Below are 13,371 nucleotides of genomic sequence, written 5' to 3'. Positions count from 1 at the left end.
CTGGAATTAAAAGCGTGTTCCACCATGCTCCGCCAAAATATTTGTTTTGAAAAAATTTTCTGTTAAATTTATTTATGTTGTGTTTATGGGTGTCACCACAGCCACAGCACACATAGTGAGGTCAGAAGACAATATGTAGAAGTCGCTGCTCTCCTTCGCGTGGGTCTCAGCAGCTTACACCTGCTGAGCCACCTTGCGGACCCGATAAAATATTGTTTATTTTAATCTTGGTGGGGTTAGGTTACTTGGAAGAAATACACGCCTACAAAAGTACACAACACATCAGTACTTGTCAGAATCACACAACACAGGGAAGTGGGGAGGACGGGGTGGAATTCGGGGAGGGGAAAGACATGATCAAAATATATTGCATGAAAAGTATTTTCAATAAAAAGAACTGTATAACAGTAATAACATCGAGGGAATAATTGTGGTAAATAAGACTCAATTATCCCTGATATTTTCGTAGGGTAAAATTATGTTTTCAGGTGAGGTGGCACACCACTGACATGCAGGCACTTGCAAGGCTTGAGGACGTAGAGATTGCTGTGAGAGTGAGGTCAGCTCGCGTTCCATTAACGAGAACTTTGTAAGCCGGGGTGACCAAGCGAGATGCTGTCTGGAAAAAGCAAAACCAAAAACAGCTGGAGAAGAAAAGACAAGTTTGTTTTATCAAAGCGAAGGCAGGAGGCCGTAGGAAAAAAACAAAGTCTCCGATAGCAGAGGATGGTTTCGATCCATCGACCTCTGGGTTATGGGCCCAGCACGCTTCCGCTGCGCCACTCTGCTATCCACTGCTCAAACCCCTTACTGGGCCCATAGAAGACCTTTACTAGGTCACAGTCCGGATTCTGAGCGCCCCCTAACGTTAGTGTAGAAAATTGCCTTCATCCCCGCTATTGTCTTCCTATTGGTTGGCTCCTTATAGGGCATTTTTTTCATTGGTTGCTGAATTGACCAATAATCACAAGGGACGGAACGAGGCGGGAGCCTATCGCGCCGGCGTTTGTTGGGACGCCCTGGCAGACGCTTCTCTGCGGACCTGATTCTTCTAGGGAAAGGGCGGTTTAGTGTCCTCCATTGTTCAGGATTAAGCGAGCCATGAGGTAAGTGGACAGAGGTTCCTGAAGGCTCCTCCAGAAACCTCGGGAGGGCGGCCTGAAACGGAGGCGGAGGACCAAGGGCCTGATTGTGGGCGCCTGGCGGCGAACAGGCCGGCGAGAGTGGAGTTGGAGGAGGCGGGTGGGGGCGGGGAATCGGGCCTGGAGGGGGCTGGGCCCAGCCTGGGAGCTGGTTTAGCACCTAGGGCTCGGGATGGTGTGGAGAGCCCTCACGGACCAAAAAGAGCATCCTCGGTCTGCAGGGAGAAGGCTGGAGCGCTGCGCATTTTCTAGCGCCTAGTGTTTGACCAGTAGGACGTGCCTGGTAACTGTTAACGCTGTGCTGAAAAGAGAAGGCACTTTACTCTGTTAGGATTGGCGAGTCTCACGGTCGTGGGTCGCTTGGTAGGGGTATGTGTGTCAGTCAGGGTCTTCACCTCATATTTTCCTGATGTGAGCTTTGATAGAATCCAGAATTAGAAGTCGGGTGTAGTGTCGCGCGCCGCAATCACAGCACTTGGGAGGTAAGGCAACAGGAGTACATAGGACCCTGTCTCAAAAACAAAAGGGGAAAAAAAAATCCAGAATTAAGACGTCGTGGGGGTGGCGTTGGGCACCATTTGGAATTAGGGAAAAGTGACTTCAGTAGTTAGAAGCGGTTGAGGTAAGTCAAATTGAATTAATGTGGCTGGTATGATGGAGACGTTTTTCAGCTAGGTGAAAGTAAAATGTATGTATTTTTTAGGGGTGACAGAGGACGTGGTCGTGGTGGGCGCTTTGGTTCCAGAGGAGGCCCTGGAGGAGGGTGAGTGTGGCTGTTTGCATCTTTGCCCCGGTTTGTTCCAGTCATCTAAATAAAGGTTTGGAGTGGACTGCTGAACTTGATTTTTGTGAAGGTCATGTGAAGCATTTCTTTTCCTGATATTCTGCTAAGTAACTTTAGCCTTTTGCTAAGAATGATATGGCTCAAAAACTCTGGAATTCGCCGGGCATTGGTGGCGCACGCCTTTAATCTCAGCACTCCGGAGGCAGAGGCAGGCGGATCTCTGTGAGTTCGAGACCAGCCTGGTCTCCAGAGTGAGTGCCAGGATAGGCTCCAAAGCTACACAGAGAAACCCTGTCTCTGAAAACAACAACAACAAAAAACAAAACAAAAAAACCCCAACTCTTAAAAGACAAAGTTGGTGAATTGTGTACTCACTTGCTTTCTGTTTAAATAATTTTGGATTGTTTTTGTGTTTCAGGTTCAGGCCATTTGTGCCCCACATCCCTTTTGATTTCTATTTGGTGAGTACTTGGCTTTGTGGAGGACTTTTCTGCCCACTGTGCAAAAAAGGGAGCACAGAATCTCCTTGTTAATGAAGTCAAGTATTGTTTGGAGTAGATTTGTGAATGAATATGGTATTGTTCATATTATGGTACAGAAATATGGTTCATAATATGATACAGAGAAAGAGAGTCTTTCTCTGTATGCCTGGCTGGCCTGGAACTCAGTGTAGACCAAGCTGACTGCAAATTCACCATCCTCCTGCCTCAATCTCCTGAGTGCTGGGACTATAGGCATGCACTGTCACATGTGGCTTAAGTTTTTATTTATTTAGTTTGAGTGCTAGGGATTTGAACCTAGGTCCTTAGCATGCTAAACCTACAACTCCAACTCCTAGTTTTATTTTATTATTGCTATATTTATTCATTACATATCACTATATAGGTATATAATATGGCTGTATCAGTAGACACAGGTTTGGTTCCCAGCACTAATATCATAGTGTACATCTGTCTGTAATTCTAGTTCCAGAGGATCTTATGTTTCTGTTGACTTCCACAGGCTCCCAAACACAGGTGCACATACATACTCTGAAGTGTTCACACATATACAATAAATAAATAAATATTCAAAAACAAAGCAATTGGTCAGCCAGTTTTCAAAGTGGCTGTAATACTTTTGTAATCCCAGGAATGGATGCCTATGACAGGAGGACCATGTTCAAGGTTTAAGATCAGCCTGGGATACAATAGTAAACTGTCTCAACAAAAACAAAACCGAGAAAACAGTGTAAACTTGGTAGGGAAGATAATTTCTTTAGTTTGATATTTAATATTTCTTCTATTATATTTGGTTATAATATAAAATAATTTTAGGATTTAATTTTTTTGTTGTTTGTTTTTTTTTTTTTTCGAGACAGGATTTCTCTGTGTAGCTTTGGAGGCTGTCCTGGAACTAGCTCTTGTAGACCAGGCTGGTCTTGAACTCACAGAGATCCTCCTACCTCTGCCTCCCAAGTGTTGGGACTAAAGGTGTATTTAATTATCTTTGAGACAGTGCCTGTATATATAATTTTGTCTGGTTTGGAACTAATAGGGATCTGCCTGCTTCTGGTTCCTGAGTTGCTAAGGGTGTGCACTATCACACACACACACACACACACACACACACACACACACACACACACACACGGTGGATCATACCCCCCCCCCCCAGGATTGTTCTGTGTAGCCTTGGCTGTCCTAGAACTCACTATGTAGACCAGGCTGGCCTTGAAACTTACATAGATCTGCCTGTCTCTGCCTTGTCCTTCCCCACCATGCTGAGATTAAAGTTATGCACCAACATGGCCCAGCTACAGTGGATTCTTTTTATTTCATGTGTATGTATACCCCCTTGTATGCCTGGTCCACTTGGAGGCTAGGAGAGGTTGTCACATGTTGTGAGTTGTCATGTGTGTGCTAGGAACCAACCCAGGCCTCTTCAAGAGCACCTAGTATTCTTATCTGCTGAGTCATCTCTTCTGCCTCTGGGTTATGTCTTTTAATATAAGGGTAATGAGAATGTGGCCTGGTGGTGTAGCTCAGTTGGTAGAGTGCTTTCCTAGTATGTACAGATCCCTGACGACATATTAGGTATGGTGGTATATACCTGTAATCCAAGCACAACTGGAGACCCAGGCAGGAAGATAAGTTTAATGTTAGCATCAGCTACATAGCAAGTTCAGGCCAGCCTATGATACAATAGACCCAGTATCAAAAAAATAACACAACAGAACAACAAGGTAATGAGAACTTGAATTAGGTTCTTCCTATTTATATTTGGACTTGAACATCTGAAGGAGTTAAAAGCCAGTGTTGCAAGCTGGGTGTTAACGTCTGTGAAATGGAGTAGATGGAAAAACAGAATCAAATGCACAATTTTGGGTGGGGGATGAGGGATGCGTGAGTATATTTATGTGTGTACACCATGCACAGGTGTAGTACTGGTTCCAGTGGAGGCTGAAGAGGGAGTCGGATTCCTTGGAACTGAATTCATAGGTGGTTGTGACCCCTATGTGGGTATTCCAAATTGAACCTGGGCCCTCTATAAGTCCAACAAGTGCTTTTAACTGCTGAGCCATCTCTCAAGGCCCCCCTCCTTTTTGGGGGCGCCAAGGTTTCTCTATAGCCTGGGTTGTTCTGCCTGGAACTCTCTGGAGATCAGGCTGACCTTGAACTCATGGAGATCTGTGTCCTCTGGAGTGCTGGGATTAAAGGCGTGGACCACCACCACACCTGATTTCCAGTCCCTATTATTATTTTTTAAGTGATTTTATTTATGTGCATAGTGTTTTGCCTGCATTTGTGTCTGTGTGAGGGTTTCAGATCCTCTGGAACTGGAGTTACAGACTATTGTGAGCTGCCATGTAGATGCCGGAAATTGGACCTAGGTACTCTGGAAGAGCAGTCAGTGCTCTTAACCACTGAGCCATCTCCTCAGCCCTATTTTTTTTTTTTTAAATATTTTATTATGTATACGACATTCTGCTTCCATGTATATCTGCACATTAGAAGAGGGCACCAGATCTCATTACAGATGGTTGTGAGCCACCATGTGGTTGCTGGGAATTGAACTCAGCATCTCTGGAAGAGCCGTCAGTGCTCTTAACCTCTGAGCCATCTCTCCAGCCCATCTCAGCCCTATTTTTATTTATTTAGTTTTTTTTTTTTTTTTTTTTTTTTTTGGTTTTGTGAGACAGGGTTTCTCTGTGTAACAGCTCTGGCTGTCCTGGAACTAGCTTTGTAGACCAGGCTGGCCTTAAACTCACAAAGATCAGTCTGCCTCTGCCTCTGCCTCCCAAATGCCTGCATTAAAGATGTATGCCACTATCACTTGGCCTAATTTTAGCCGGGAGATGGCAGCACATGCCTTTAATTCCAGCACTCGGGAGGCAGAGGCAGGCGGATCTCTGAGTTCAAGGCCAACCTGGTCTACAGAGTGAGTGCCAAGACAATCAGGACTACACAGAGGAAAAATGGTGTCTCAAAAAAACAAGTAGTAGTAGTAAGTGTTTTTATTACATTTGTCATCACATGTACACCACAACAAATGTGTGGAGATCAGAGGACAACTTGCAGGATTTGGTTCTCTGTGTGGGTCCCAGAAACTGATAACCCAGGGCCTTTATTGTCAAACCATCTCACTGGGTCTTGTTTATATATTTTTGAGACCAGGTCTCAGGTAGCCCAGGCTGGTGCTGAACTGTTGATTCTCCTGCCTCTGTCTTCAACGTGCTGAGATTATAAGTATATAACAATTTTTTTTTTCTTTTGAGAATCAGAAAAAATCTGTATATTATTTTTGGTAAATAACAAGTTTAATTTCTGGTTTAGTGTGAAATGGCTTTTCCTCGGGTCAAGCCCGCACCTGATGAAACGTCCTTCAGTGAAGCCTTGCTGAAGAGGAATCAGGACCTTGCCCCCAATTCTGCAGAGCAGGTATGTTCTTTCCTGAGTCTGTGCTAAGGCCTAAAGCATTAAGAGCTGGGCTGGAGAGATGGCTTAGAGATTAAGAGCACTTGCTACTCTTCCAGAGGACCTGGGTTCAGTTGCCAGCACCCACACGACAGCTCACAGCTGTCTTGTAAGTCCAGTTCCAGAAGATCTGATATCATCACATAAACATACATGCAGGCAAAACACCAATGTGCCTGTGAAATACAATTACAAAAAAAAAAAAAAAAAGAGCTAATAAAATGTTGTGTTGCTAGGATTGTAAGCCAGTGGTAGACCGCTTACCTAGCACTCTTGAGGGCTAGGGTTTCATTCCTATCAAGAGTGTTTTCAGAGCTCAAATTCCTCCTGTGTTTAATTATTCATTCCCCCTTCTTACTGTAGGTGGAGAGTCTAGTGATGATACAGATTAAAAATGTTGTTTTGTGTACTTTTTGGCCTTAGGGTATTTTTGCTTTGTGATGTTTTCAGGCTTCTATCCTTTCTTTGGTGACAAAAATAAACAATGTGATTGACAACTTGATTGTGGCTCCAGGGACATTTGAAGTGGTGAGTTTTTGATGAATTAATCCTAAGTAAGGGCACCCTTGGTGGTATGGAAATTTTCTTGTCCTTTGCCTGTCAAATTTCCAGTTGTCTGTTATCCAAATCAAAGCCCCAAATGGAAAAGTACAGGGACATTCTGGAACTCTTCATCCTGAGGATGAGATTTGTATCACTGGTCTAGTCATATGTGGTTGTTTGGGGGATGGGATTTTGTCGTGGCTGCTTCTAAATCTGGGTAGTAAGAAGCTGCTGAAATAGTTCTACCTTTGTTTCTCTAAATGTCCCTAAAATCCCCTTTTCAACAGCAAATTGAAGAAGTCCGACAGGTTGGATCATATAAAAAGGGGACGATGACGACAGGACACAATGTAGCTGACTTGGTGGTGATACTAAAGATCCTGCCAACATGTGAGTGTGTGTGTGTGTGTGCGCGCGCGCGCGCGCGCATCTGGTCTTTCTCTGTCGGGGTGGATCGTGGTGTTGGGCATGTTAGCCTGTCATGGGACGCCTGAGAGCACAGGATCCCTCAGAAGGTTTGAGTTTTCTCTGAGTATCTATGCAGTGGCAAGAGCAGATGGGCTTATAAAAACAGTTAGGTCTGTGTAAGTCAGAATTTAGTAGAGTTCTCAGCCCACCCTTCTTGGTATAGATTTACTTTATCTTTTTTTTATAGATTTGTTATGTATATAGTACTCTGCCTTCATGTATGCCTGCAGGCCAGAAAAGGGCACCAGATCCCATTACAGATGGTTGTGAGCCACCATGTGGTTGCTGGGAATTGAACTCAGGACCTCTGGAAGAGCAGCCAGTGCTCCTAACCACTCAGCCATCTTTCCAGCCCTTTATTTTATTTCTATTAGTGTTATGCTTGTATGAGTGTTATACATTCCATGTACATGCCTGAAGAGGGCTTTGGATCCCTTGGAACTGGAATTATACATGGTATGACCCACCAAATGGCTGTTGGGAACTGAACCCAGGTCTTCTACAAGAGGAAAAAGTACTCTTAACCTCTAAGCCTCCAGCCTACTTTCCTAAACATTGAGGTTAGATTTGGGGCTAATAATAATTAAAGCTCAGATTTATTTATTTATTTGTTTATTTATTCACTCATTCATTCATGTGTGAGTGTGCATGTGTGGAAGGAAAATAGTAAATTTATTATTTATTTTACTTTATTTGAGATAGGGTTTCACTACATAACTCTGGCTATCCTGGAATTCACTATGTAGACTAGGCTGGCCTCCAACTCAGAGATCTGCTTGCCCCTGCCTCCAGAGTATTGGTATTAAAGGTGTTTACAATCACATCAGGCTCTTTGGTGTTTTCTTAATTTTTATTTATTTATATTTTCTTTTGGTTTTTCGAGACAGGCTTTCTCTGTGGCTTTGTAGGCTGTCCTGGAACTAGCTCTTGTAGACCAGACTGGTCTTGAACTCACAGAGATCCATCTGCCTCTGCCTCCCAAGTGCTGGGAATAAAGGCATGTGCCACCACCACCAGGCTTTTTTATTTTTTAATGCAATTGCAGTAATAAAGGACAAATTGCAGTGCATGTCTAGAAGTTATGGCCAGTACTGCAGTCCACATCCATCAGCTGGAATCAGTTTTGCTCCCTGTGAGACACTGGTTGTGTCTAGACACATCTTTGATTATCTCAGCCAGGGAGTGCTACTGGCATCAATAGGGAAAGAGACCAGGTGTGCTCATGAACAACTAGAACACCTAAGGCAGACCCTGTCCTCACTGAAGAGAATGACCCAGCCCACATGTTCTTTAAGTGCCACTGACCTGCAAATACTGCTGTAGAAAGAAGACATATAAGCTGAGTAGTGGTGGTGCACACCTTTAATCCCAGTACTTGGGAGGCAGAGGCAGGCAGATCTCTTGATTTTGGTCTACAAAGTAAGTTCCAGGACAGCCAAGGCTACACAAGGAAACCCTAAAGTAAAAATAAAGTAAAAAGATGTGTGTACCTGGGGATTGTTGCTTGAGACTTCTAAGCTTTCATTCTCCCTGGCAAGAGTCTTCATTCTAGTTGAATAATCTTCAGTCTGTGGGGTAGAAATGGAAATGCCAATTTGCTTATTGATAGAAGAAATTACACAAAATACATTACTGTAACAGTCACTCTGTTCTTTTTTTCCAATCTAGTGGAAGCTGTTGCTGCCCTGGGGAACAAAGTCGTGGAAAGCCTGAGAGCACAGGATCCCTCAGAAGGTTTGAGTTTTCTCTGAATATCTATGCTGTGGCAATAGCAGCTGGGCTTATAAACAGTCAGGTCCATGTAAGTCAGAGTTTAGCAGGAGTCTCAGGTATTTATTGTTTATTTTATTTTATTATGAAGGATGGGTTATGAGACAGAGACTTAACTCTATAGCCCAGGCTGGCCTCGAACTACATTCCTCCTGCCTCAGCCTCCCAAGTGCTAGGACCATAGATAGGTATGCAGAGATTTCTGTTTTAAAACTCCATAATTCAGAAATAACCCTTAGCTTGAATTTGAACACAGTGCCTCATACATGATAGGTGATCAGTCTTGTCTCTTCCCGTTGTTCTGTCCCTCCCCTACCTTTTGAGATGGGGTATTATGTCAGTTGGTCTTGACTCCTGATGATCTCCTTGCTGCCACCTTCCAGTTACTGGTATAGGCTCTTGATTGATTGATTGATTGATTGATTGATTTTTGGGTGCATGCTGTAATCCCAGTACTTGGGAGCACAAATAGAGTATTTGGAGTTTGCTATATATACATACATATACATCTTGTCCTCAAAAAAATTAAATAACCCACTGCCAGAAAACCCACCTGTTAAACCAGGTGTGGCACACCCTATAACCCCATATTTGAGAAGCTAGGGCAGGGGGATTGGTAATTTAAGGCAAGCCTGAACTATATACACACTAACATGTTTATAGTTGGTAGGGTACACATCTAACAAGTGTGAAGTTCTGAGATCAGTACTCAGCATTACATACACTATATTTGGTGGCACATGCTTATACATGCTTGTTAGACTAGTGAGGTAGAGGAAGGAGAATCATCAGTTGAAAGTCGTCCTTGGCTATACAGTAGTTGGAAGGCAGCCTGAGCCAAATGAGATCTTGTCTCAAAACCAAAACAGGTCAGGAAGATGGCATCAGGCAGAGCCTGATGACCTGAGTTCATTCCTGGGGCCTAATGGTGAAAGTAAAGAACTGATTGATTCCTAAAGGGTTATCCTTTGGCCTCTACAGGTGTGTGAATGTGCCCACTCACACATGCTCTAAATAAATATAATAAAAGCAAAACAGAACAAATATGTGTTACATATTTTGATTATTTTGTTCTTTTAGTTTTGACCATGCTGACTAATGAAACTGGCTTTGAAATTAGTTCTTCTGATGCTACGGTGAAAATTCTCATTACAACGGTGCCACCCAATCTCCGAAAACTGGATCCGGAACTGCATTGTAAGTCTTTTCTCTCCATTTGTGGCAGAGAGACAGCCAAAGCTTTGAAGATCTCTGGAAATTTTAGTATTTACTGTGAAAGAATTTTACTTTCTCCCTAATTTGTGAATAGTTTTACAGCTTCCTAGTGAGATTTTCAAAGCCTTAAAAAGGATTGCAGAGGAAAAATCTTGAAGAAAAAGATAAAAAGTAAAATCTTGTATAAATACTTGTGAAGAGAAATAGATTATTGGGAAAGATTTGGCTGGGGAGAAACAATAGTGTTTAGACAAGTGGCTTGCCACACTCGGACTGGTATTGGGATTGAATTTATTGCACACTTAGTAGGAAAGTTTCTTAGCCTTTTGTACTTGTCTTCAGTGGACATCAAAGTGTTGCAGAGTGCCTTAGCGGCCATCCGGCATGCGCGTTGGTTTGAAGAAAACGCTTCTCAGTCCACGTGAGTCTCCTTGGTTATTTGATTAAGATAACCCTTCCTGAGGAGTGTAGTGGTTCTGGCCTATGATCTAGCCATCAAGAATAACAGTACACACCCCTACTTCCTCTGACAGAAGTTTCAGAAGTGATGTCTGGGTTTTGATTTTCACCTAACAAGATTGAAGGAAGACGTACTGATTATTTTAGTGTATGTATGTGTGCATGTGCAAATGTGTGCATAGGCACATACATGGGTCATAGTCATGTGAGTCTCAGGGATTGAACTCAGGTTTGTCAGATTTAAGAACAAATGCCTTTCTCTGCTGAGCCAGCTGGTGGGCACTGTATATGTAGTTCCCTAAATAGCATAGTCATCTTTGACTAAGTGTGGAAATACCAGTATGGTGTTATTACCTCTAACCTATGGGTCTCTTACAGGGTTAAAGTTCTCATCAGATTGCTGAAGGACTTGAGGATTCGTTTTCCTGGCTTTGAGCCTCTCACACCCTGGATCCTTGACCTTCTTGTAAGTTAAAAAAAAAAAAAAATGCATCTGAGGATATAGCTGGGTAGAGTTGTTTAGTATGTGCAATTCCCAATTGCCAGTACTGCAAAAAAGGAACAAGGGTGCAATTGGAGTCACTCTTGGTCTATATATTTACTTAGTTTAATTTTCTTTTCCCTCTTTTTTTTTTTTTTTTTTGAGGCAGGGTTTCTGTGTAGCAGGGTTTCTTTGTGTAACAGTTCTGGCTGTCCTGTCCTGGAATTAGTTCTGTAGATCAGGCTGGTCTTGAACCCACAGAAATCGGCCTGCCTCTGCCTCCGGAGTGCTGGGATTAAAGGCATGCCCCACCACCGATCGTCTATTTATTTTTAAGACAGGGCTTGTTTGTGTAGCTCTGGCTGTCATGGAACTCACTCTGTAGACCAGGCTAGCTATGAACTCAGATCTGCCTGCCTCTGCCTCCAGAGTACTTGGATGAAAAGGATCCCAGCTTGATTTGCTCTTAAGCCTACCGATACCAGAAATCCAATGAGGCTTGACAGGCTGAGGTAGGAGCATTTGGAATTCGAGGCTAGTCTGTATGACGTAGAGAGATCTTTAAAAACACAACCAAAGTTTATTTAGGAACAGTCTAGGAAGATTGGAAGGGTTTTAGTACTCAGTGAAAGTGCTTTGTGTTTTCATTACTGCCGTCAGCTCGTCACTATAGCTAATTTTCCTTATTACCTTAAGTTTTAGTTTGTTTGAACACAGAATTGCCAGTTGATAGCATACCTACTAGACTTAATTCTTTTCCAGGGACACTATGCTGTGATGAATAACCCTACCAGACAGCCTTTGGCCCTGAATGTGGCATACAGGTAGGTATAGCATGCTTCTTTGGGTTTGGGTTGTAAGCTGTTTTGTGTGCTTTCTAAGTGTTCTTTGTGTTCTAGGCGTTGCTTACAGATTCTGGCTGCTGGACTGTTTCTGCCAGGGTCAGTGGGCATCACTGACCCCTGTGAGAGTGGCAACTTCAGGGTACACACAGTGATGACCCTAGAACAGCAGGTATTAAGACAACCATGAAATGAGTGGGATTCTGGCCAGAAGGCAAAGTGGGAATGGGGATTTCCAAAGATTGGATGACCTTGAGATTAAAAACTAATTTCATCTCTTTCACATGGTTCTAAGGCATGTATAGTACATTTTTATTTTGGCTAATTTTACCCTCCTTGTTCTTCAGGATATGGTCTGCTACACAGCTCAGACTCTGGTTCGAATTCTCTCTCATGGAGGCTTTAGGAAGATCCTTGGCCAGGAGGGAGATGCCAGCTGTGAGTTCTCCTATGATGTGGTCCTGTGGTGGTCCAGAGGTTTTGGTTTATAGAGAGGCTGTATCTTCAGGTGCCCTGATATTTCTGGATATATCTTTCTTTGTTTATTGGGGTATTTATATGAATTGGTTTTTATCTTTCTCTCCTAGATCTTGCTTCTGAAATATCTACCTGGGATGGAGTGATTGTGACTCCTTCAGAAAAGGCTTATGAGAAACCGCCTGAGAAGAAGGAAGGAGAAGAGGAGGAGGAGAATACAGAAGAGCCACCTCAAGGAGAAGAAGAAGAAAGTATGGAGACTCAGGAGTGAACTTCCTTTACTCTTTTCTGCCCAAGGAGAGATGAGCCTCAGCCAGCTGCCATGGGGCTTTATATGGTGGCATTTCTGTGGCATAGGGAGATGGAAGGAAGGAAAACAAACTGTAAAGAAAAGTGTGCCTGCCATTCCACTGTTGATAGCGGCTAAGCAGCTTAAAGTCTCCCATTTGTGACTGTATATGCCCTCCGTCCATGGAATGAACCAGAATGCCACACTTTCCCAATATTTAAACATAACCACTCCCAATCAGTACTCTCTGTTGAAATGTTGTAAACTGTCAAGTGTCTGGGAATTTTTTTTTTCTAAGAAAAATGATTAAAGTACTTCCTAGCAGGGCTTTTGGTTTTATTTTTCCAATATGTAGCAACCAGTTTTTCACTTTTTTTTAAATTTTCCAAGACAGAGTTTCTCAAGGCCTGTCCTGGAACTAGCTCTTGTAGACCAGGCTGGTCTCAAATTCACAGAGATCTGCCTGCCTCTGCCTCCCAAGTGCTAGGATTAAAAGCTTGTGCCACCACTGCCTTCTATACACTTCATTTAGAATTAAAGTTGAATCTTTTATTATAAACACTGACATTGCAATTTCAAACCATGTGAATTAAAAATAATGAACTCCTGGAAGGAACCTTTGTATGTTTGAGAGCAAACTGAAATACATTTAAGCATTGTGATGGTTAATTTTCATGTAAGCTTGGCCTAGGAGATTGATAAGACACACCTGGTTTTCTGCAGAGGATTAACTGAGCAACAAGACCACCCTAACCTACTAAGCTGGGTGCCTGGACAGAATAAAGGGATAAAAGAGAAAGCAGGCAGAATCCCAACAATCCTGTCTCTTGGCCAGCATGAGATGGAGAAGCTTGATTATCACATATTCATGTCAGAAAACAGCCCAGAAACATGGATGACTGTGACCATGACCTGAACCCTTTGAAACCATGAAGCAAGATAAAT

General features: G+C 43.0%; 1 protein-coding gene and 1 non-coding gene across 2 annotated transcripts; one reads left to right on the top strand and one right to left on the bottom strand.

Annotated features, from left to right (window-relative positions):
* Window positions 1-717: 717 nt before the first annotated feature.
* Trnam-cau lies at window positions 718-789 on the bottom strand. Its single transcript has one exon. It is a non-coding gene; the product is annotated as a tRNA-Met (tRNA).
* Window positions 790-974: 185 nt separating this feature from the next.
* Window positions 975-12,753, top strand: Ilf2 (interleukin enhancer binding factor 2). The gene is made up of 14 exons (XM_027393351.2): window positions 975-1,106; window positions 1,846-1,905; window positions 2,345-2,387; window positions 5,742-5,846; window positions 6,333-6,410; window positions 6,713-6,815; window positions 8,562-8,627; window positions 9,744-9,860; window positions 10,221-10,299; window positions 10,716-10,803; window positions 11,581-11,642; window positions 11,718-11,832; window positions 12,008-12,098; window positions 12,248-12,753. The coding sequence occupies exons 1-14, from the start codon at window positions 1,102-1,104 to the stop codon at window positions 12,406-12,408; spliced, it is 1,173 nt and encodes a 390-aa protein (XP_027249152.1). The 5' UTR covers window positions 975-1,101; the 3' UTR covers window positions 12,409-12,753.
* Window positions 12,754-13,371: the final 618 nt, after the last annotated feature.

Source organism: Cricetulus griseus, assembly GCF_003668045.3.
Source record: "Cricetulus griseus strain 17A/GY chromosome 1 unlocalized genomic scaffold, alternate assembly CriGri-PICRH-1.0 chr1_0, whole genome shotgun sequence".
NCBI lineage: Eukaryota > Metazoa > Chordata > Mammalia > Rodentia > Cricetidae > Cricetulus > Cricetulus griseus.
Note: the sequence above shows the minus strand (reverse complement) of the source record. Positions and strands in the feature narration are given on the sequence as shown.